Source organism: Podarcis raffonei, chromosome 8 (genome assembly GCF_027172205.1).
Source record: "Podarcis raffonei isolate rPodRaf1 chromosome 8, rPodRaf1.pri, whole genome shotgun sequence".
NCBI lineage: Eukaryota > Metazoa > Chordata > Lepidosauria > Squamata > Lacertidae > Podarcis > Podarcis raffonei.
The window spans coordinates 38,305,755-38,330,005 of record NC_070609.1 but is presented as its reverse complement, the minus strand read 5'-3'; the positions used below and the strand labels follow the sequence as shown (position 1 = coordinate 38,330,005).

General features: G+C 47.3%; 2 protein-coding genes across 7 annotated transcripts in view; both read right to left on the bottom strand.

Annotated features, from left to right (window-relative positions):
- Positions 1-491: 491 nt before the first annotated feature.
- SETD6 (SET domain containing 6, protein lysine methyltransferase) lies at positions 492-10,721 on the bottom strand. 2 transcript variants are annotated; one of them, XM_053399377.1, is made up of 9 exons: positions 10,630-10,721; positions 10,438-10,528; positions 8,866-9,010; positions 8,079-8,220; positions 6,792-6,986; positions 5,965-6,088; positions 3,745-3,925; positions 3,037-3,179; positions 492-1,228 (listed from the first exon to the last, which is right to left on the bottom strand). In XM_053399377.1, exons 1-9 carry the CDS (start codon positions 10,656-10,658, stop codon positions 911-913), a joined length of 1,368 nt encoding a protein of 455 aa, XP_053255352.1. In that variant the 5' UTR covers positions 10,659-10,721; the 3' UTR covers positions 492-910. The 2 variants fall into 2 exon arrangements, with proteins under 2 accessions (XP_053255352.1, XP_053255351.1); XM_053399376.1 differs by having other exon boundaries at positions 10,438-10,533; positions 10,632-10,686.
- Positions 10,722-17,387: 6,666 nt separating this feature from the next.
- Positions 17,388-24,251, bottom strand: part of NDRG4 (NDRG family member 4) — a 52,466-nt gene continuing 45,602 nt past the window's right edge. For 3 of the 5 annotated variants that reach the window (XM_053399381.1, XM_053399379.1, XM_053399382.1), the window contains 5 exons: positions 23,177-23,224; positions 22,138-22,173; positions 21,557-21,608; positions 20,002-20,040; positions 17,388-17,925 (listed from right to left, as the gene is read on the bottom strand). In XM_053399381.1, the coding sequence (XP_053255356.1) occupies positions 17,765-17,925; positions 20,002-20,040; positions 21,557-21,608; positions 22,138-22,173; positions 23,177-23,224 (336 nt within the window). In that variant the 3' untranslated portion in view covers positions 17,388-17,764. The remainder of the gene's footprint in view (positions 17,926-20,001; positions 20,041-21,556; positions 21,609-22,137; positions 22,174-23,176; positions 23,225-24,251) is intronic. The other 2 variants (XM_053399380.1, XM_053399383.1) reach the window with 1 other exon arrangement.

Sequence of the window (24,251 nt, the reverse complement as noted above, 5' to 3'; positions counted from 1 at the left end):
GAGCAACCAAAGGGCCAGAGCAGGATGTACACTAGGAGGTGGCCCTTCTACCTTCAGATGGCATGAACTAGGGTTCAAAACGAATAGTCCTGGTGCTGCAGTCACCATCGAGGATTTACGGGGGAGAGAATACTCTGTAAATAGAACTGTCCAGTACACCATTTGACCCCATTCATCCTTAACTCCTCAAAGTGTCCATTAAGGTGGCAATAACACAGGTTTCTCACTTATCAATACAAATAAATTTTATTGTTTAAAAACTCCAAGCCTAGTCAAACTATACATCTATGCAGCTCATCTGGCCAGAGGTGGGATGGGAAGAAGGTTGGAAAAAGTAAAAGATGCTACAAAGGCATTCAAAATGTAAATATAATAATAATAGACTTAACAATGAAAATGTTTTTAGGAACATTTTTTCAACTTCAAAGAAGCATGAAAACTCCCAGGGATGAGGAAGAGCATCTAGACAGTAAGCAAGTGAAACAAGTGCTAGATCTGATCACAGTCCTTCGGGAGATGGGGACATCCCATATGACTAATGCCCTATTTACTGGGTCTCACTGGTGTTGTAAACTTGGCCATCTTACCAGCTGATTTAATGTACAGGGGTCCTAAGAGGTGGGGAAACTGGCTTTCTAGGTGTCCTTTGACTCCAACTTCCATTAGTCTCAGCTGGCATGGCCTAGCCCATAATGGTCAGGGATGATTGGAGTTGTCCAAACGCATCTACAGAAACACAGATTCCCCAGCTGTGTCAATTCTGTGCTGTGTAAATTGGTAGCTTTGCTACCTGTGGATGTAATTGATACTCACAGAAACACATTTTTATATAAAAATAAATGCCTCTGCCTTTATAGAAACCTTTAGCTAAGCCTCCCTGGCCAACAGCACTTGCCTTCCTCAGCTGCAGCTAGCTTGCTAGCTCCAGCAACTGGTGCAAAATCATCTTCTGGCCATAGCGCACTTGCAGGGCAAACTTCTCCCGGCAGCTTAGTTTTGAATAAGCTTCAGGGTCTCTGAGCATTTCTTCCTCTGCTTTTAAGTCTGAGCTGTATGACTTCAGGGTTAGCAGTGTAGCATCAAAGAGCAGCTTCTTCCAGGAGGCTTCAAGCCTTGGTATGGTAGTATTTGAGAGCATCAGGAACATAGCACCATCCTCGCCTGCTTTGGGTTCCTGGGTCTCTTGCTCCTTGAACTCCTTGAACTCATCTGCAGACATAGTCAGCACCTACAGCCACAAAGAAATGGGATTATTGAGAGCTACCTTCTTGGTCTCTTAAGTAACTTCAAGGCATCAACAGCCCCACAGATGTTGGTAAACATTCTCCAAAAGGGATCCTGCTGTTGCTTCTCAGGATTTAAAACTCTGGACCTTCCCCTCTCCCAAGTTAAGTTACATTCTGGAAGAGATTCATAATATAATGAAGTAAATATGTGAGAGCATCTTGCAAAACATTAATATTAGATGGATACGACGTTTACATAATTTTTTGGGGGGGACACTTGCTAGTTTCCATAGGCAGAATTTGGGGGAAGAGCAGACAAGTCATTCAAAATGTTTTGAAATTAAGTTTCCATTGAGACAACTGGAACAGGCAGCAAGAAATATAAATGTGTTTAAAGGCACACAGCATTTAATCCATGTATGTAACTTGGTTAGTGATTATGTCAAAAGACATAATTATGTCACAAGAAACTGCAGTGGTACCTTGGTACTTGACCGGCTTGGCTCCCGAACGCCGCAAACCCGGAAGTGTTCCGGTTTGCAAACATTTTTCGGAAGCCAAACATCCAACACAGCTTCAGCTTGAGTGCAGGAATCTCCTGCATCCAATCGGAAGCCGTTTTCGAATGGTTTCGGGAGTGGAATTGACTCCTGGAATGGATTAAGTTTGAGAACCAAGGCACCACTGTATATATTAGTACTAAAACTGTCCTTTGACAAGCACCTGCAGGAAATTTGGCAGACTATTTAGAGCTCAAGGTCAGTGAGGCTGTTGGCCCCCAAAAGCCACAGAGAAAGAAGTCCCAAGGGATGGAAGCAGAATCTCTCTAGCCACATTTCTCCCTTTCCTGGGAACAATGACAGCACCACAGAAGATACGTCATTGCCACACAGCATAAAAAGTTCAGATCTTCCCCATTCATTCCACTACAGAATATACCGCTGATTACATGGGGAAGGGGTGGTTGCATAAAGAGAGAACATGGTGGAAGCTGCCTGGGACTTCAGCAGAAAGCAACAACTTAAGGAGTCTCAGTGGAAGAATTGGCATGTAGGAGAACTTGTGAGAGGTGGAATGAAGGCTGCTTCCTACATTTTCTAAATCCTGTCCATCAAAATAGGCAGCAGTAGCAGGCCAAGAGTACATGTGCACATCTTCACCCTGGTCCAGTAATTGAGCCAGTCCCTGGAGGAAAGAGAAGCACACTTGCCCAAATAATAGCTTCTCCATTGCTGGCTGTGCCCTTCCTTAGGAGGCATCTCAGAACCCAGGGATAGGGAGGGCTTGCACAAAAACATCAAAGCACACAGAGAGCCCCCAGAGCGACATCTGTAATGGGCAATGCCTCCAGTGGAGACAAGCCCTGGAAAGACTTCAAAATGACCAGTGCATTGTGGGAGGCACGTTTTTGTGCTGCCTCCAGCAAAAAACAAAGCATAGCTGCCCCCTCCCTTGCAATCTATAGACTGGCAGAGGAATTTGCTCCTTACCCAGCCAGCTAAGACTGAAGCACTCTTCTATTCTGGGGCTGCAATGCCCAGGTGCCAAAGTGGCATAAGCAAGCCCCCAAGCAACCTCAAGCCTCCCTGCCTGCTACTGGAAGAAGCCTTCACAAGTCACACCTCCACTGACCAACAGAGAGGAGTTGTCCTCCCTCCATCTAAACTGAAAGAATCTTCAGATTAAGTCCAACATGCCACCCCTGTAAAGTAAAACTCTGTCAACTGCTTAAGTAATCACAGCAAGCATGTACGGAAGTAAAATGGCCTCCCAGGAGTCTAATGGCGCAGCAACCAGCCAGAGCCCTTACCTTCAATGCCATGGCCAGCTCTTCTTCAGTTAAGACTCTCTCCCAGCCAATCACAAAAGCCCCTTCCTCACCCACCATCTCCATCTGGCAGAGGAAGTCCCATTGCTCCAAGACCAGCTGCCGTTGAGCTTCTGTCTTTGTAGCTGGTGGAGGGAGACAAAAGCAGCAGGTGCAGGTTCAACAGGCAGCAGAGGGAGCATTGGCTGCAGTCAAAAGCAGAAGCGCATCCTTTCGTCTAATCCAGTGTAGTGCCGCAGCTAACAGTGCCTGGCAGGGGCCAGAGAGGCCCAGCTTCAAGTCCTCACTCAGTCCCAACAAGACTTTGGACCACATACTCAGCCTAACTTGTCCCACAGAGTTGTGAAGGGGGGGGGGGAGAGAGGGAGAGGGTGAAAACCTTGAATGCATCCAGAGCATCATGGAGGAAAGTTTCATGCCTTCAGATTATTTTGTTTTAAATTGGCATTATGACCCAGGAGGTGTTATGCAAGATTGGGAAGCAAAGTAATCAAGCTGTTTTGTTCTGGATGCCACCAGCAGCTGCAGAAGTCACATACAAACACCTGTATTTAAATGCAGCCTCCGCCTATTAAAAACACAGCTGGAAAAAGCAACACAAGGTGACAGACAGATGGATTTTCAGATATCCTCTTACTCTGCTGATTTATGTTTCTTTTTTAAAAAAGTGTCTCCTGGCCAGCCTCTTGCCTTGCAGTGCTGCTTTGCATAGCGTCAGCATCTGGATGTCAGCAGCATCGTTTGTGTTGCCAGGATACGGTTCAGCAAAGCCATACATGTGGAGGAGCTGCCAGTTTGCCATCTCCCCATAAGTGTTGAAGATCTCTTGGCCTTTGCAGATGGACTGAGTTGCAACCATTTTCAATACCTCCTGCAGACAAAAGAGGGAAGTAAAACTTGACAGATCCTGTCCAGTCCTGAGAATCTCCCAAGAAAAAGTTTTCCTCTGCCCCACTCATCTCCTGCAGTTTTCTCCACTCCTGCAATGTGTGCAACAGATGAGGAATAACAAAAGGGATGCAGTTGGAGGAGGAAGACAGAAGGTAGAGTAGCAGACGTCTTCCCTGTTTTTCACTCTTAGGAAGCATTGGCTTACACTCCCAAGCATTCCCCTGAAATGCACCAAATTTGCTGTGAATGCTCTTCAGAGACAGGAGAAAATTCTGGAGAGGGATGGAAGAAAGCAGAGCCTCCCACCCATCAGCTGCCGAGAAAGGACACTCTGTGGAAAGGCTGCATGAGGGATGGAGGAGCTTTTTAGCTCAATGGGCCAAACTGTTCTCTCTCCAACCCCTTTTGGGCCTGGCAACCCCATGGCATCACAGGAGTCTTCAGAAGTCCTTCTCAAAGCTCTATTTCATGCAGCACTTTGAAATAGGCTTTGTAGGCCCTGTCAACCAGCTGATCAGTAGTGCCTGCAAAGTCCCTTTTGGCTGAACCAGATAGGTGAGACCCATGCATTCCCAAATACAGCTGCTTGCAAAGTGATGAAAACAGAATCCAAGCACCAAAAATCAAGGGTGCGCCTGAGATCTGAATCAAGGGTGTGCCTTTTTGCCCAACAACAGACCTGTAAATTTTTTCATTAAAATTTTTTACAGGTTTGATTTCAGGGACTGTGATGAGGGGAACAAGAAACAGCAGCTTCTTACTCAAGCAGTCCCTCTCACTCAGCAATCTAGGAAGGGATTTTCTCAAGTCCAGGAAAAGCAATTGCATGACCTGATGTCAGTCATGTTGCTGCCGCCCAAGAATTCCTACTGGTACTTGAGAGCTAGAGAAAATGTACTTGGTTTAATTTCCTGCATTTCAGCAAAGATCAGCTCTCCAAACAGCTTCAATTTAAATTCCACAAGGTACAATGTAAGGAGGAGGGAGGAGAAGAGAACAAAGTTCCAAAGGGGGCAGAGATTCTGTCTACACAACTCCTACTCTTTCTCCTTTCCTTTCATCCTTGGCTCTCCACAATGACATATTTCACTGATTAACCAAACAGGAGAAGCAGCTAAGTTACAATTAGCTGAAGCTATGGGCTAAGCATCCCCATTATGCCGAAGGACACAGAAAGGGCACACATAGATCTGAACCTTCTTCACCAGTCTTCCAAAGACAATCACAACAAATAATTCCTACCACAGAATGGAATGACACCTTGGTCATTTTCTTATGGCAGGAATTCTCAGTCTGCATCACAGTGAGTGTCCCCTGAGCAAGAAATGAACCATCTGAGCCTTTCAGTACTGGGAGAAAACTCCACACATTCCTCAAGGCAAAAGGAAGATGGGCAGAGTTGACAGAAGACTCTCTTTCTCCAGGCAAAAATCCCAGCAGGTCAAGCAGCTACAGATGGCATATCCTGCTTTTCTTTTCTTTTTTTTAAATAATATTTATTAAAGTTTCAAAAAAGTTACAAAAATGAAAAAAGAAGGAAGAAAAAAAATTTTAAAAATAGAACAGAAAATACAAAATACAGAAAAGTAAAAACAATTAAAAACATTTCCATCTTTCCATATCTTGTCTTTCATTTACTTGTTTCCCTGACCTCCTCACACCTCCCTTTTTTGTATTCTAGTTCAATTAAATATTTCAGCAAATCCTTTCCAGGCATATCCTGCTTTTCCTTATGGAAGCAGAAACTGCTGCAAGAAGGAATTGTTCCTTTGGCCACTGCAGAGCTGCATCGAGGACGAAGAGTCCTCTGGTCTGAACAAGTCATAACACACATGATGGGAACTGTGACTCAGACATACAGGAAAAACCCACTTGGCCCTTTGAAAATTCACACCTCAGGGAATAGATCTGAAAGACTGGGGGAGGTTGGCGTACACACACACACACACACACACACACACACACACGCACACACACACACGGGCTTAACTGCATCTAAGCTCTGTATGCTCTGCTCACCGGCGAATATTCCAAGTTGGCATTGTGGTCAGCCACGTGATTCAAGAGATCTGCCATGGGCACCATCACTGGGGGATTGGGCTCCTCCTCATCTTCCTCTTCTTCATCCAAAGGTTCCTGGAAACTAGTGGGGAACAAAGCAGGGAGATACTAGACCGAGGCAGCTTTAAGTACAGCCAAATCATGCTGAGGTTGGTGAGAGGGAGAGATGCACATGGCTCTGAAAATGGCTACTAGTTTAGAAACTGCAACACACAATCCAAGAACTGCCCCTGAACTCAATCTGAGCTTTACTTTAAAGAGCCTCATCTAGGGTGCCCAAGCAGTATAGAACAGCCTTTTTCAACCTTAGTTCCCCAAATGTGGTTGAACTAAAAACCCCATCATCCCTAGTGAGAAGGACCAGCAGTCAGGGATAATAGGAGTTATGATCCAACCACATCAGAGGGCCAGGTAGGCACATTTGACCTCTGGGCCTGTGGTTCCCCATCCCTGCTATGGTTTATGCAAGGAAAGTTCCAACTGTCCAAGGCCAGAGATGTGGAAAGGAAGAGAGGCACAGCAGTGACACTTCTCTTCTTTCTTGATAGGCAACTTTTGCTTTTCTGCCTTCTCAGTTCACCAAAAACTGAACCCATCTGGGACTCCTCTTATCAACTGACTTCCTGCATATATTTAGTTTCTCAACCTGAATGCTTCTCAGGTGCCCTCTCTTGAAACTCCAAACCACAGTGTCCCAGATGGAAGGCAACAGTACACACCCTGCTCGCCCCTCGGCAGTTTAGAGAGTGACCACTCACGGCTCCCACCTTTCCTCTCTCTCTCACCTGTATGCCATGACAAAGGCCACCAGCTTCTTGTAGAGCTCCAGAGTGTGCACCTCAGGGTCAAATATATCTGGGTGGGCTTTTAGGAAAGGCAGGATGATGGTGGAATACTCTGTCTGGATATTGGCCAAGTCCTTGTCCACAGCTTCTGGAATCCCTGTTCCTTGCAGAAGTCTCATCTGCTCTTCTTTACTCCTGTACAAAACAGCAAGCAGAAGGTGCAGCTTCTTTCTTTAAGCAAGAAGCCAAGTAAGTGAACAATCAAAATGGTTCCTGTACAGCAGGCTACACTCTCTTGGCCAGAAAGCAGCAAGGCACTACAAACCAGTTGCAGAAGTGGCACCCAAGCAGAAAGTGGATGGAACATCCACTTTCTTTCTCCCTCTTCACTCCATCCATTCTCTCATGAATGCATGCACACACAAACCCCCACACCAAGCACCCTCTATCTCCTTCATCCATAGCGCCATCTTCTCTCCCTCTCCTGACTGGGTGGATTAGCTGTGCTGAAGAAAGTAGAGTCCCCCAGATTGCTCACTTGTGCTGAACAGTATTGACAAGCTGGCTACTTCCTCATCTGAGATCTAGCTATCACCTTGGTATCTGAAAGATCCAATATGTATTCTCAAACCATTCTAGTTTTCCTAATCCGAGACTAGAGCATGGTTTCTGCACTCTACGCACCTCCCTCACCAGAACACCCTTTCATTATACTACTCTCTACATCACTCCCCCCACCCCATCATAAAAAGAAGCACTTATTAACACCAGCTTACTATTTGATTCTCAAGTGACTGTTGTTTAGATGACCTACTCTCAAGTGTTTTTAAACCTATTCTTAAGAAACTGTGAACAAAGAGGTGTAGGTGGGTAGACACAAACCTGCCCAAGGTTCAAACATGTCACCATTATCATCCAGAAATAAACTAGCCTCTCAATCAAACATCTCAAGCACCACCCTTAAGCACCACCAAGCTGGTAACACCAGTGTCAAAAGTCTTTGATTTTTTCCTATGGAACTACAGTGCCTGCCTGCATTTTCTGGCATAACAAGGGGGAATGAAAAGCCCTAGGACTGGAGTCATGAAGATATGCTCCAGCACAAGCACCTGACCATGCCCAGCCCAGCCTCATTTTCTGAGCTACTGCAAGCATGCTTCACAAGCATCCTTGAGGTGGTTGACTCTGCTCTGGACTCCAAATTTGTTTGGTGAAGATGTGCTGCAACTGATTTACCTGAGGAAGCTGGGCACTGGCAGAACACAGCCAAACAGCCTCCTCTCTTACCAGAACATGGGGTGATCCAGACCGCTGAAGTTAGGCCACAGTGAGAAATAAGGCCCCCAACGAGAATCACTGGCTGTGGACTCATGAAGCAAAGAAAGCAGGAGCGGAACCCAGCCGGACTGACTCTCCAGAGAGGCTTGCTCTATTAAAGGTAAATAAAATAGAGTGTAAGAACGCCAGAACTATTATCTGTTAAAAGAGCAAACCAAATCAGCCAGAAACCTACGTCCATAGTTGAGAACACAACTCTCCAATCTCACTCAAGGATGACACATTTTGGGGCATTCTGAAGAATCTGGAAGCTTACTGAGGAGCTTTCTGTTTCCTCCACCCCATTTACAAGTATCAACATGCACATTCTCTTTGTAGGACAATAGCACACTCTATATCAGCCTTCCATCAACCTGGTGCCCTCCAGCTGTTGGACTATAATTCCTATCATTACCATGACTGGCTGTCAATACTGTACACCATAGGTCAGCAATCTGGGGGCCTCTACCTCCTTTAGCACAACCAGACACATGCAAAGAATATGGATATATTAATAGAGGGTACTGTGTGTGTGCATATGTACTATGCCAAGTGGGGCTGGTGGGAGTTGTAGTCCAATAGCATCTGGAGGGCACCTGCTTAGCAAAGGCTATTCTATGATAGAAAGCACACTGATGCTGGTTGGGGCTGAGAGTTGTAATTCAAAACAGCTGGAGGGCACCTGGTTGGACAGGCTGCCCAATGAACATGAAGCTTTTAATGAAGCTACAGAATCCCCCAAAAACCATTCCTGTACCTTTCTCTAGTAGGGAAGAAAGGGGGCTTGTGTACTGCGAAAGGACTGCCGTTCTTGGGATGGTGAAAAGGACTTCTCCTGCCTCAATGTCTTCCCTGGCCACCATGCCATAATCAGCTACTGTGCCCTCTCTGCTCACACTGACCTACAACACAGGAAAAGAAAGGTTTTTTCTCCAACTCCAAAAGGTGTTGTTGTTTTTTTACTACAACCCTTCGTTACAGGTCCTTGGTTAGCATCACAAAAGTTGACCCATAATAGATTAATTATCCTTTTGTACTCACAAGTGTAACCGGGAGTCCTTGGAGCCTGATCTTTATTGTTGCAACAAGACTTCCTACTACCACAAAGATGAAGCCCATGAAGTTTCCCACAATACATCAAGATGCATCATCAAGACATAGACATGTCACAGAAAAGGTGTGGTCTCAGGTAGAAGCTGAGATCCAGGCATGCCCCTGTCACTCAAATACAGTCTTTCACACTTCATCACAGTACAAAGGAAAGCATTTACAGTTCCCTGATCCCCGAGTCAAGTCAAACCCTTTTTCTTGTCTGGGCTATCACCAGCCATGACTCCTTAGGAAGGCCCTGCAGATGGACGGGGCTGTACATCTTGGGGATTACAGTGGGCTCTCTCACTCCACCCCTTATACCTCACTTCCCTGGGTCCTAAATGCCATTGGAACTGAGAAGATTAATACAAGTGGCTTCTTATGAATTTCTGAAGTTTTCCCACTCAGCCAGTACATAGATACATTTATCAGTGAATTGCTATTTTCCTTTGTTGAAGACCTGGGGTTCAGTGGGGAGTCACAGGCTCCTGAGCTGAGCTTCCCTTGCAGATGCAATGCCTTTGCAGATATGTTGCTGTTATTTCTCGTTTGGGAGGCGGGATCTCTCACCCCCCCTTCCAATTTCCCGGTAACACAAGCCAGGTGACTAAAGAGTGATACAGCCATTTTCTAACTATTTTAGCTCCCCCAGAGTGGCAATATTAACCCACCATTAGCAGCTGTTAGAATGGAAGCAGGAAAAGGAGCGAGACTAGATTAATGCCGAGTAAAATGGTGTTTATTGATGCATGTGAAGTAACAAGATTAAAGTTACTACAAGTCTGGAAACTCCACATTTTCATTATCTTATTCATGCCGGTTCCTGTTGTTTGCTGCTGCCGGGTTCCTTTGGATGGGTGTTTTTGTTTTAAAGCATTTTATTATTAGGCCGGTGCATATTTACTGCTACAAGTTTCATTTCGGCTTTAATTTTCCGGGTGGTTCTGTACTACCTTCCGCTCCTTTACTGCTGGGAACCGCACCTCCTTCCCCTGCGTTGTGTGAGCCGCCTGGGAGTAGGAGTCACCCGCAAAGGCAGGTGAAATTCAAATGGAATTTGAATGAATGAAGAGCGGCCTCCCCTTAACACCTGGCCACGGGGCCTCGGCAAGAAAGCCTCTTGCTTTTCCCTGGGGGGGGGATGGAGGGGCCTTTCCCCCTCGGCCAGTCTCTCCCCGCGGCAGGGAGCGGCTGGCCCAATCCCTTCGGGCCCGCGGAAGCCCCTGGCGGGCCGTACCTTAGCGCTCAGCTCCAGGCCCGCGTCGGCGCACCAGCCCAGGAAGGCGGTGAGGGCGCCCGAGTCACTCGCCGCCGCCGCCGCCTCCTCCTCCACCTGCGGAGCACAGAGAGAAAGAGAGAGCGGGGTGCTAAGGCCTCCCCGCCTCCGCCCACTAGCCGCCCCTCAGGCCGCGGTCCGGCCGCCAAACCCACCTTGGCGCACTTGGCCGCTTTCGCCATGCCGGACGCACCCGGAACTACGAATGGCCAGATGTGCCTGCGCGCGGGGAAAAGGCTCGTCTGACGCTACGGGGCGGAGCCGCAAAACCACGCCCAGGAGGGAGGGGCTATTTCGCCGTTCCCTGAAGCTGCCTAGCAACTAGGCAGCCGCTCACTCTCCTCCGCGTCCTCGTAGCAGGGAGTTCCGCTGGCCGCCCCGTTAGTTTTTAAGATATCGTTACAAAGCCGCTTTTAGCAACCACGGGCAGTGCGCCAAAGAGCCCTGGGGCGCTTCGCTCCGTCTTCTGCCCCAGCCGGGCTGCTGCTGCTGCTGCTCCTCTTCCTCAGGGGCTCCGACGGAGCTCTCGGTTCTTTCCAAAAGTTAAGCACTTGTGTAATACTACAAGTGCCAGTAAGTTCTTTCGATACATGCGGGAACCAACTCTAGTAATATGTGCAAGGCGGACTGGAGTCAAATATGCTTTTTTCAAAGTTCCCGCATGCAGAGTTGATATACTTCCCGTAGGTCTCCCTTAAACCATTCCCGTTCTGCTCACTGGTCCTGCTCCACAGCAACTGTTTCGTGAGACGTTTGTGTAAGTGTAGCAATCTGGGTTTTGCACTGCTGCAAGGGACCTACGGCACAAAGATTAAGAGTCAAATGTCTTGCTCCTCCCACTTTTGCCTCTGGCCCTGCCCATCACTCACAAATGGCCCCTGAAAGGTTCCCCACAAGGGGATCTGGCCCTTGGGATGAAAAGTGTTTCCTACCCTGAGATATGGCAAAGGGGACAGAGGAAGCAATTGTGCTTTGCCAGGGGGCTGCCCATTCTACCCTCACCTTCCTTTGTAGGCTATTCTCCTCCTCTCACCCCTGTTTGTTAGAGGAGAGCAGGAGTTGCTCTAGGATGTGTTCACCTGGAGCGTCAAGGCAAGAAGCAGCAAGTCAGAGCCTTGTAGCACTTCAGAGACCAACACATGATGGCTTAAGCTTTCGCGGACAGCAGTCCAGTTCAACAGATGCATGAGATCATTACATCCTGAATTGTAGGTCTACATGGTTGAGGAAGAGAATTGTAAACACTGAGAGGAAATGCAGAAGAGCACTGAGGGTATTTTGCTATTAACAGTTGTAATAATTACATTATCTACAGGTTGCAGTCTCCCTCTGAAATTCATTTGTTCCAGTATGTCCATCTTAATGTCAATTATAGCGGGTTCCAGGAAGTGGAAATGTTTCCCCACGTGTTTGTTCCCCACGGCATTTAATACCATTCTACCACAGCGTCTGATGTCTAAACTGGAAGATCTGGGGCTTCCGTTATCACTTTGTGGGTGGATATTGGACTTTTTGTCAGACCGCTCCCAGAGGGTTCGGTTGGGCCCTTATACCTCTAAAATGCTTAAGACTAACATAGGAACACCACAGGGATGCGTACTCAGTCCGCTCCTTTATATTCTCTACACGTACGATTGTGTCGCTGCTCACCCTAGTAATAGGGTTGTCAAATTTGCAGATGACACAACCGTGATTGGGCTCATCCCTGAAAGGGAGGGTGAAACGCACTATAGAGATGAGGTGGAGCGGCTGACAGAGTGGTGCAGAGCTAACAACTTGCTCATAAATACAAGGAAGACAAAGGAGCTTGTGGTGGACTTCAGGAGACAGAAGAGCAATATCCAGCCACTTTTGATTGATGGGGTCTGTGTGGAGAGGGTAACAACGTTCAGATTTTTGGGCATTGAATTACAAGAGGATCTGTCCTGGAGTGTCAACACAAGGGGGCTTGTGAAGAAGGCGCAGCAGAGACTGTACTTTTTGAGAATTCTAAGGAAAAACCATCTTCCGCAGAAACTGCTGCTTGCCTTCTATCACTGTGCCATTGAGAGCGTGCTCACTTATGGCTTATGTGTGTGGTACGGAAGCTGTACTACCCAGGACAGGATGGGGTTGTGCAGAGTTGTTAAGGCAGCAGAGAGCATTGTTGGCTGCCCACTCTCCACCTTAGAGCAGATTTATGCCACAAGGTGCCATAGGAAGGCACTGGACATAGTAAAAGATCCATCGCATCCTGGTCACTGTCTCTTCGAGCTCCTGCCGTCGGGACGGAGATACAGGACGATGAAGACAAGAACGAGCCGTCTTAAGAACAGCTTCTTCTCCAGAGCGATCTCAGCCCTGAATGGGAAGCCTGGACTTTGAAAGTCATCTAATCTTCCTTGCTGTACTATGCTGTATGGTTTTAATTAGTGTTTTTATGGAGCAGTCGAGTAATTTCGTTGTCCCTGAGAGGGGGCAATGACAATAAAGATATTATTATTATTATTATTATTATTATTATTCTTGATATTGTCATTTCTGATGTCCATTTGTGTCCATTTATTCTTTTGTATAGAGGCTGCCCTGTTGTCTTAAGTAGAATGCATGAGGACATTATTGGCAGATGGTGGCATAAATCACATTGGAAAATATAATTGCTTATGGCAAATGTTTTCAAGCTTTATGGGTCCACGGCTCCCTTGACCAACTACATTCTTTCTGCGGCACCCCTATGGGGCTGAGGACCCCAATTATGTCACACCTTGCCTGCAGAGCTGGCAGCCCATCATCCCTTTTTTGAATACCCTCCCTTGTGGAGTGTTCCCTAAGCCTCCTCTTCTCCCCTCTCCTTGGGAGTTCTCTGGGCAGCCGCAGCTGCTGCTCCTGGTCTGAGCTGCCCCTCATCCCACTCCAAAAAGAGGTGCCTCCTCACACTGCCCCACAGGGGACTGGGGAGCACCCCCTAACCAGTCCCAGAGGCACCATTCATTCACCTAGGGAGCATGTAGCCAGGACTGCTGCAACAGACAGCTGTGCAAGCCTTTGGGAGGCAAAGACACAAGAGAGCATCAGAGGCGGGAGGGAAGGAAAGAGGAACAGAGACCAAGGCACTCCAGGGTGCCACAGCACACTGGTTGAAAACCACTGGTTTATGGATTGAATCAACGCAAAGGAGTTTTATCACATGGCATGTGTCAACACAACTTTTTTGGAGGGGTGGTGCATGTAAAAAATATTCAGAGTGCTCTGAATGGGATTTCTTCAGAAGCCCCATTCAAAGTGCTGTGGAAAATAGTCAGAAAAAGGTCACTTGATCTCATTATGACATCAGGTGATTGACAGGTAGGCAGCTCCCCCCCACACACACCTACAAGTTGCCTCAAGGGAGGTCACAATCTGGCCCCTGGGCTTGGAAGGTTCCCCAGCCCTGATATATTGGATTCTGCTAAGAGTAAATAAATAAATGTGGCACTTGTGAATAAGTTGCCGCTTTGACTGCAAAGTGAGTCTGCTTGATCTTAATATCTTTATTAGTTTTCAACACAATAATCCTCTCTACATCAATGGGTTTGTTTGTTTGCCTTGTTTTACATTTTGTAGATATTGTGGCATCAATGCAACCAGAGAGCATCAACAACCATCATGCACAAAAATATTACATTTCACCTCATACAGAAAAAAGAAATCCATTAAATTCCACCTTAATCAGGAAAATGTTTCTTTAAAAAAATCCAATTCCCCCCACCCCCACCCCACAGTAATAGCTAGATCACCTTCAAATGAAAAGCTGCACATTGGTTGCCAATTGCTACAAGTAAATGGCAGGGGTGGAATCCAAGATAAATATTATATATAGGAATTTATAGATCTATCTCATCTGAAAGAACACATCAAGAAAAAAGGCAACAATATCTACAGCAGCCTCCTCCAACCAGGTGCCCTCCAGCAGGGGTTCTCTCCTGCAGCTTCCTTCAGCTCCAGCCAACTTGGCTGTGTGATGCTGAGGAGCTGATGGGAGCTGTAATCCAACAACCTCTGGAGGGTCCCAGGTTGGCAAAAGCTGATCTACAGTAAAAGAGGGTCCTAGTAGCCTTCAGTCATTCATATTTAAAGTTTAGAAGGAAGCACACAAAATAAAAGAGTCTGAGATTAGAGGATTACATCAAACAGAGAGTGTGTCTGGACTGGTTGTGGCAACATCAAACCATTTAAATGCAAAGATGCCTGGCTACGCACACATATATACCCCTTGACGTGCGCACTGTCAGGAGTGAGAAAGTCAGGTGCAAAGCCTGCCGAGTAGCAGAGAGGCGAGACAGAACTCCTCGCAAGCTGCTTGTTGCTCTTTGGGCCAAACCCCACTTCAAGCTCTTTGCTTGCGTGGAAACGCAGCAGTGTGCAAGATTGGTGATGTGGGTGGGGTGTTTCATCAGTAAAAAGAACTGAGTGTCTGACATGAGATCAGGACGCGGTAAGGATGCATTTGGGATTCAACAAGAACGATGGGCTGGGTGGTCCAGCAGCAGTTTGGGGAAAGGAAGGAGAAGGGTATATTGGCTCATTTGGAGCCCAGAGTGGCATGGACAAGAGCCTTTCTGGTTCCACGTCAATAGCAGGCTTACAGTAATGCAGAGCGAGTAGGGAGAATAGTCTCTTCAAAGGCATGAATGTGCGGAACTTGAGAAGAAATGTGAAGGCAAATTCTTGCTAACTGTTCCTCCTCAAAACTCTGAAAGGGGTTCCGAGATGAATTGAAATGGAAAGACCTCAATAAATTAACAGCCCCAGAGCCACGGCGGGTGGGGTGGGGGGCTGCCTGAGACCTATCCTAGAGGACACACAGGTTTGCTTCCCTCTGGTTTTGTGGTGCTGCCAGTAAGCCAGAACGGAAATGAGGCACTGTCCCAGAGAGCACTCAGGTGGTTGCGGGGGGATCCTTCAGAAAGTCAGGCAGGACAAAGCACAGGATGACCGGGTGGCATGCTAGTACGAAGCATAACCACATCGCAAGGGGACAGAATGAAGGGGCTGGATGCTAGGCAAACAGGGCATCTTTAGAAGTGAGGACCCCACAAGCCTCTTTACTGGAATTGGGGGAACGTATCCTGTAACGTTAATTAATGCATACAGAATTGCCCCCCTGAGAACCTCCATCTAATGAAAGGACCAATGGAACTTATGGGTGGCTTCTCGAATATAAGAGTAATTATCATTTAATGCTTATTAAAGAGTCAATTTTTTTCTAAGTGCCATACAGCCATACAGAAGACCCCTGCTCACAGGCTTACAATCTACTCAACAGGAAAAGAGTGGGGAGGAAATTCAAATGAACATTGCCTTTTTCTCCCCCCCCCCTTAACTGTGATGACATTACAGTGAGTAAATAAATACTAGATGAAATATTTCATAAGGGAAACCACAGAGGCTGCTGTCTTGAGGGCGAGAGACTGGGTGCTCCTGTGGGTCAAATGGAACAATGGCCTCTATCCAGTGCTAGTTCTACTCAGAGTAGAACTTAAGTGGATACAGCATCTAATGTGGACAGGCACAGTCTGGGGGCAGATATCCTAGCACCTTCACATGATCCATCATATCCCTGAGGTGCAGAGGGGCCACAGACAAAACTTCGGGATCAGGGCTTTCCATGAGGCTACCTGTTTTTTCATACAGGTGGGAGCATGGAGGAGATGTGACCAGTCCCCTATGGGGCTGTTTTGGGGGAGAAAGCTCTTTATCCCCATCAACACAAGCCTTACACAGTAGAGGCTGGAGTATGACACCCCCAAGGGTGCCTGCCTCGTTGGGAATATTTTTATGTTTTTATTTTCTGTGTCATGTTTTAAAATAGTTCATGTACCCTGTTCTGGGACTGTTGCTCAAGAACAGGAAACAAATATTTTAAATAACTAAATAAATGCCATGTTCCTGGGCCCCATTTTCCCTCCTTGAGGCTGGATAAGCTTCTGCTACTTATTCCTGCTGAGCCTAAAAGCATATGCACAACCCAGCACTGCTTTCTAGGGGGGGTTTCCTTCAAGGGAAGGACCCTGGGAACAGTTATTGTGCAAGAGTATCAAGAATCTACTATTCCTGAGGGGAAAGCCACAAGGGTTAGCATGCTCTAAACATGCGTAAATGTGCCCTTGTGTTTTTGATTCCTGCCACTGATTGTCCTTTTAAAAAAATTAATAAGCTATGGTAGTAGGGGCAGCTTATATTGCAACAAGTGTTACCCAATGGCCATTTATAGCACTGGTTAAAAGGCTTGAGGAAACCCCAAACAAATCCTAAAACCAACTATGACCTTTCCCTACCCCTTATGCTTGGAAAGTCTTGCTGCTCATTCCTAGTATTGGGGGGGGGGCCGCACACAACTTCCCACTTTCTGCTTTTGACTGAATTTACATGTAGGGGAAGGAAATGATGCAATAGAATCCCCAGGGTGGTCTTCTACAGCAGCTGGAGAAACGGCTCGACTCTATGTGCATGTTCCTACCCAGTTAAGCCCCAATTTCCGTTGTCTTTCCAACAAAACCTGCCGGCACAGAGTCAGCCGCCAAAAAGGCTTTCCAAAGCTATGGAACTAAAAAGCTTGTGCTCCAAAGCCAAAGAGAAGGGTAGAAACTAAGAGGCATTTGCCTTCAAGGTTGCAATTTCCCTCCTTCCTGAACCAGTGGTTGGAGTGTCAGACGAGGACCTTGGGCCAGTCACTGCCTCTCTCAAATAGCCTACTTCACAGGGTTGTTGTGGGGATTAAATGAGGAGGGGTGAACCATGTATGCCACCTTGAGCTCCTTGGAAAAGGAAAAGGAGGGATATAAGTGTCTGAAAATAAATAAAGTAAGTAAACCACTGCACGGGTACATTGTGGATTAATTGTTGGGCATCTAAGCTGAAGGGCCCACGAGAATACTCTCCCCCTTCTGGCTTTTCTGAAGGAGAGGCACCCTGGCTAGGCAGGTGTAAAACATCCCTCCTGCTCGCCTTGCCTCAAGCTGTGCAGAGGGACATGCCTGCAGCTTCCAAGCCAGCTAGAAACCAACCCAAGGGAATCTCCCTGGTTCAAAACGGCACCTGGGCCTATGGGTGGAGGTGGCCATTGACATCAAGCTGCTGCTGCTTCCCACTCTCCCTATGCCCCCCTCCCAACTTTGTATTCCATAATGTGAAAGGAAAAGAAAGACGGCAAAAGAAATTAAAGCCACAGGAAGCCGCAGGGGATGGAGCCAGCTGGAGAGTGACTGGATGAGTGGGCCCTCGAGGTCACCCGTGAAGAAGACGGCGAGGAGGAGTAAGGTGGAGGCCCTCAGCAGGACACCTCCATGGTGTGGTTGATCTGCCCCATGGCCTCGCTGCTCTCCGAGTGGGTGCAGGCTCTTGGGCGGTTGCCCCCACCCTCCACAGAGCTGGCGCTGGTGAGGGAAGCCGTGCGGGAGCGGGCCAGGCGCGTCATACTGGCAGAGGGCACTACAGGGAGAGAAAGAGAGAGAGAGCATCAATGCTTCTGCCAGGGACAAAAAGCAGACCAGGGAGGGTCCAGGCAGAGCGAGCGCCACAAAGACGAGCAAAGCTGCCACAGGAGAGGGAAGAAGCAACATCAAGCCCCTGGCCTCAGAGGGCGCCTAAAGCCCAGCAGCCTTCAGCCACTCAAGCCCTAGCCATGCACCAACTCTTGAGGCGTAAGAACACAAGGGCACAAAAAGAGCTTGCTGGATCACGTCAATGGTCCATCTAGTCCAGCATTCTGTTCTCATAGATGCCTGTGGGAAACTGGAAGCTGAATACCAGAACACTCTCCCCTCCTGTGATTTCCAGCAACTGGTATTCCAGCATTACTGCTTCCGACTGTGGAAGCAAAGCATAGCCACCATGGCTAGTAGCCATTGATCACCCTCTCCTCCATGAATTCATAGTCCAAAACATCTGGAAGGCATCAGGTTGTGGAAGGCAGACAAACCAGCCCAGCAATCACACCCCAAAGACATGACCAAGCTGACTGTGTGGGGGACAGTGGGTGGCTTGCCAGATGATGGCTTGTGTGAAGAATTTCAGAATGATGTGCTCTAAGTACAGGAGCCCGCCACCTGCCCTCTCAGCCAACCTGGCCAAAGGCTAGGGATGATGGAGGTCAAGGTCCAGCAACATCTGGAGGGCTGCAGGGGAAGCCAACCCTGGCCTAAGCAAACAGCCACGACAAGCAGATTGTGACCCAGCTGCTCCTGAAGACTGCAGAGTGCCAAAACACACATGGGGCATGTCAAGTTGCAAAATAAATTCTTCTACCACTGTTCTGAGGCTCCATCATTCCCCCTTTTTTTTGCTCCCCTCACTGCTGCAAGAGGCACAGGTGACCAGCAAAACTAGGTAGCAGGTAGGGCTGTGGTGGGACAGGGTGGGGAGCAAAGTGACTCTCTGCGCCTGGATGCACCTCCTGTGTGCCCTGCTCTGCCACTGACATACAATCCCCAACATCTCAGCAGCCAAGCAGATGCTTGCAGGAAACCAGCAAGTGGGACCCAAGCACAACAGCACTCTCTCCTCCTCTGGTTTTCACCAATAGGTATTCAGAAGTATTGCTGCCTCTGGTTGTGGAGGCAGAACAGCCCATGTAGCTAGTAGATATTGATAGCCCTCTCTCCTCCTATTGATAGCCTTTTCTCCTTTTCGCATGGTCTTATATCCCATGCTGGTCAAGGGCCATGCTGACTCCGCTCTTGTGCATCTGCCCATGAACAGGGCCCCCAGCTCTAAAGATCAGCTGAGCACAATTCCCTTTCTGTGCCAAGATGCACAAAATCCAATAAGTCATGGGTGCACTCGTAATTGCAAGACATGTGAAAATGCCACACTTGGCCATTAACCTTTTTTTAAAAAAAATCTTCCAAGAGGGACACCCTTGGATTTGTAGGTGCACATGCGTGGCTGTTGAGGAGAAATTGCAAACCCCCAGGAACAGCGTGTTTTGGGATTCAGTCAGGTGTGACGCTGCTGCCAAACAACCTGGCTGTTGCATCTCTCTGTGGGAAGATGTGACTATCAGCAGGAAGGTATCACACCAACAACACACTCAGGATGCTTTTGGCCAGCCTCCTGCAAGCTGGTTCCTCCCAGATGTTTCAGACCACAGCTCCCATTAGCCCCAGTCAGTGTGGCCATAGGAAGCTGGGATTGATAGAAGTTGCAGTCTGAAACACCTGCAGAGCACCAGATTGAGGAAGGCTGCCTTGGAAAGCACAGCGGCAAATCTTTTTTTGGGAAAACTCATCTGTTTCAACAAACACCGTTGGAATGACATAGCTGCGCACTTCCCATAGTGTGTGAGTCATGCTACAGATGCAGCAGGGGGAAGGGCAGATGCTTCTTTTTCTGTCAGCCTCAGTCGCCTGTTTACTTGCCTGTCACTTTACTGCAGGACCAACTATGGAAGCTGCAGCAGAAAAGCACACTCTGTACAGCAGCAATGCACAATAAGGAGAGGATGGGGGCGAGGGGTACATGCAGCATGTGGATGTGACAGTGAGCAGACATTGGGGGAGGGGATACCTGATCCTCCACTCAGCCTTCGGTCCTTCAGGTATGCAACTAAGAGAGATATGGAGGGGAGGTTGAGTAGGAGGTGGAAGCAAAGAGAGTCTGGTTGAGGGTTGGGAGGGCAAGAGAGGCTTTCATTTTGGAACATCACACATTCAAGGCTTGTCTGATCAACAGCAGAAAAACAAGACAAGAACATCACAACCGATAACCAGAGAGAGAAAGAGAAAAAGAAAAAGAAAAAGAGACAAAAATGGCAGGAAGACTTTCACACATACGAATTATTCCTGCATTGGAGAGATTGAACTAGATGACCCTTTGGGACCCTTCCAACTCCATGCTTCTTTTGATTTTTGTTTATAATTTATTTCTGAGATACCTAATGTCGCTCAGGCCAAGCTCTCTCTGACCAGGGTGATCAGGAATGGGAGAAGAAAAAAACAGATCTGAAATGGTTGGCAGAAAACGGGTCTTTAAATCTACACTGAAAGAAGTGCAAAATGCCCTTTGGGTTCTGACATCTCTCTGATGCAAAGCCCTGGCCACGCTCCACCTGCTAATTCCCAAAACCATTTATCCTGGAGCTGACTGTGAGTTGTTCTCATGGTGTCACAGACATGCACAGAACTGGGAAGTATCAGGCAAAGAACACCCAAACACACTCATTTCCTTGATCATAAACACACTAACGGCTCGTTGCCTCGGCCCTTTGATGGAGGAACCTTGTCCAGGAGCAGGCTCTCAACAACAGGGCTAGTAATCTGTTTGGAGCTGGAGATACATGGGAGCATATTAAATATGTAGAGACCACACCTACACTATATATTTAAAGCAGTAGCATTCCAAGTGAACAGTCATGGCTTCCCCCTTTTGTTAAGGGTGCTGCTGAGAGTTATTAGGAAACCCATATTCCCCTCACAGAGTTGCAATTCCCGGAGTTCCCAAGGAAGGAAGAATGATTGTTAAACTACTCTGGAAATTGTAGCTTGGAGGGAGGTGGGGAGATAGGAGTCTTCTAATAGCTCTCACCACCCTTAAGAAGCTATGACTGTTTATATTGGAACAATACAGCTTTAAATGTGGTCACAGTCTGAGCTGAGAAGGGCCAGGTGGATCAGCCTATATCTAGTATGTGCCAGTTTTGCCAGTGTTTGCTCATAAGTCCATTCTGTCCATACAAAAACCCATATTTAAATACATATTTGACTCTGAATTTATCACAAAATAAAAATTTAAACCCATATGAGTCTTACGTATGCATTTTAAAACATGCTTTATCCTAAAATACATGTTCTGGTACACTCTTTGAGCTGACAACTGCATCATAAAATTCAGATGCTGACCAAGTGTGAAATCCAAAGAATAATTATACTCCCATCCAAATATTATTCTGGGAGGTACAAATTAGCCAGTTCATTACAAATGTAGACCAAAGGAAATTCTCCTCTGCTGAGTCACCTGCTTCTACACTCTCCAATTACAAACACATGAACATCTCTTACAATCCCTCAGTTACGCAAACACAGTTTTTGAGCACACTGATCCCTCAAACTAGACAAATACTTACTGTAGCCCATCCCTTGAAGGAAGTACTTGAATGCTTCCGTCAGTTTTCCAGGCTGTTCAAGAAATCAGAGGGATGCGGATGAAAAACAGAAAGAAAAGCACCTACAACCAGACATTGCAAAAATAGCGGGTGTGTGCATCAAGCTCAGGACATGGATATTAGACACATGTGGATGAGCGCAGTATCTTCTGAATCTGAGCTTTTAAAATTCAGATTCTGTATTTTAAATCCAGTTTGTGAATCTAAATTCTGGTCTTATTTTTATTTCTCTTCCTCCTCCCCCTGCCCTGCCCAGTTGCACAAACTCCCCATCACCAAGCAAAGGGGTGGGGGTGGAGATATTTGAGTTTTGCTTTGCTTTAAACTGCTTGGAACCAAAATGCGGATTTTCTTCAAAACAACATCCCTGCAACAACTAATCCTAGAGAAGGACGCAACTCAGAAGAGAGTTTTGGGTGAAATGAAGAGAGGTGGGAGAATCCCACCCAGCCTAAGTGCCCAGGCACACCCAGACGGAGGTTTCTGAGCTCCACAGAAGGTCTTCTACTAACCAAGAGCAGGGAGGGAAAGGAAGAACTCACCTGTGTGACTTGAGGGAGCCCACCAGAATCAGCCATCTGGGTGGAAAACAGAGTTTTGAGTCAAACAAGCTTCATCTTCCTTTCCAGGTGACCAACCCCCCCTCCCCTCAATTGCATCCATCACCCAGTCATTAGCTGGGGCTGATGGGAGTTGCAGTCCAAAACATCAGCAAGGCAGCAGGTTGGGTTAGGCTTTGAGTACAGTCTTAAGGAGCCCCTGAATCACTGCTGGTCCTGGCGCCTGCAAATCCCAGCTTCCATTGGCTTCAGTCAATGCCACTCTGTACCAATCAACCAACCAGATGGCCGACATCCTCAACTAGTGAAGGGAAAGCTAGACATTAGGAGGCTCAGGTGCCAAATCCCTATCTGTTTGGGGGGGGGGGAGGCAAGCAGAAGGGCTGCCTCCTCCAGACTCAGAACCCCATTTGGAGAAAGAGAGCTGGAAGCAGAAGCAGCTTTTGCAATCACAAAGATTAAGGGAAGGGCTGACACGCTGTGCTTCAAGTCCTGTCCCTTTTTAGAAAGGCTAGGCTGCTATGATTTCTAATGAAGGGCTGTGGCTTCTGAAACAGCCTCCCTGCTGCCCTTCCCAAAGGGCAGGAAGGGCCCAGCCCAAGTTGCACCAATCACAAAGTCAGTAGGGGTCTTTTGGGCCAACCTCCCCACTCGCCTTAAATGCAAGATATCCAGAACTAGAGTGACCCCTGCTGGTGGCCTTCCACCCTGTGCTATAAGACCTCTGTGCAATGCCTGTAGTTCCTATCATCTCCAGAACTGTGGCTCATAAGTAAATGGGGGTAAGCACCACCATCCCCACTGGGTGTCTCAATGGCTCCTATTTTCAATTGGGTTCGGGGGTATAGATACATAAGACATTACAGTTTGTCCTTGGACCTTAAGAGTCCAGTGGGAGGAAGAAGGGGAGAGCAAATTCTGATGGAATCAAAATCACTTACACAGAATGAGATCTAGGGGTGGGGGAGAGTGGACTAGGGATTAGGACTTGTCCTGAAGACTTGCCCTTCCTCTATCTCACCTTCAGGAAAGTGGTGGTGGTTGGATCCAGTTTGGAGTTGCATTCAACCTAACAGACAGCAAAGTCAGAGTTTCAAAATAGCATCAAGTCCAGAAGCACAAGCATCACCTGCCCTGCACGTGGTGTGACACAGCAGCCAACACAATCAGCCTCCGAGGTTCAGTACACCATGGACGAAACTAGGCTTTATTTCACCTAGGTCAAAGACCCAGTTTGGAACCCCCTCGCACATTTGTGCACGTGCACACACAGGCTGGGAGCCTCAATGGCACTCCTCTGGAAGCTTCACTTGGGCCAAAAAATCTGGCTAACCTCCCTGTAGCTTCGGCGTGGCAGTAAACCCTCAAAAATAGGGAAAAAGCAGAAAAATGGGGGTGGTGTACAGCTTTGGCAACAACAATTAAAATAAATAAAAGGAATGTGACAGTCCAGTTTTTAACTATGACTCAAACAATAAAGATAGGGAGTGTGGTATAGGGGTTACAGTGCTGGACTATGAACCGAGAGACTAGGGATTCAAATCCCCATTTGGCCATGAAGCTCACAGGGTGACCTTGAGCCAATCACTGCATCTCTCAGCCTAACCTACCTCACAGGGTTGTTGTGAGGATTAGATCAGGAGCAGGTAGAACCATATATGCCACCTTGAGCTCCTTGGAGACAAAGGTGGGATATAAATGCAAAGAAATAAAAACAATAAAAAATAAGTGCGATGTAAATGCAATAATCAATCAATATCAATCAATCAATCAATCAATCAATCAATCAATCAATCCCCTTAGGAGCCAAGGGGGTTACAGCTCTCTCTCTCTCTCTCTCTCCCAAAACTTTGGGGGGTGGGGTGGGAGAGAAAGCAGGCAATGGGGTAACAGGAAGTGCTTCATGCTGATGGCTCTCTTTTGGGGTGCTTATCCACCACTGCATTTCACAAACCAATTTGAACAAAGTGGCCAAATCAGTCACAGCAAACAAAACAGAATGCCAGGCTCAGCGGGGTGGGAAAGGCTAGCCTGAAGTCTGCAAAGGCATCCTCAGGAGGCCTCTAGCTGTTCTTAAATACCGTACCTGCCACCCG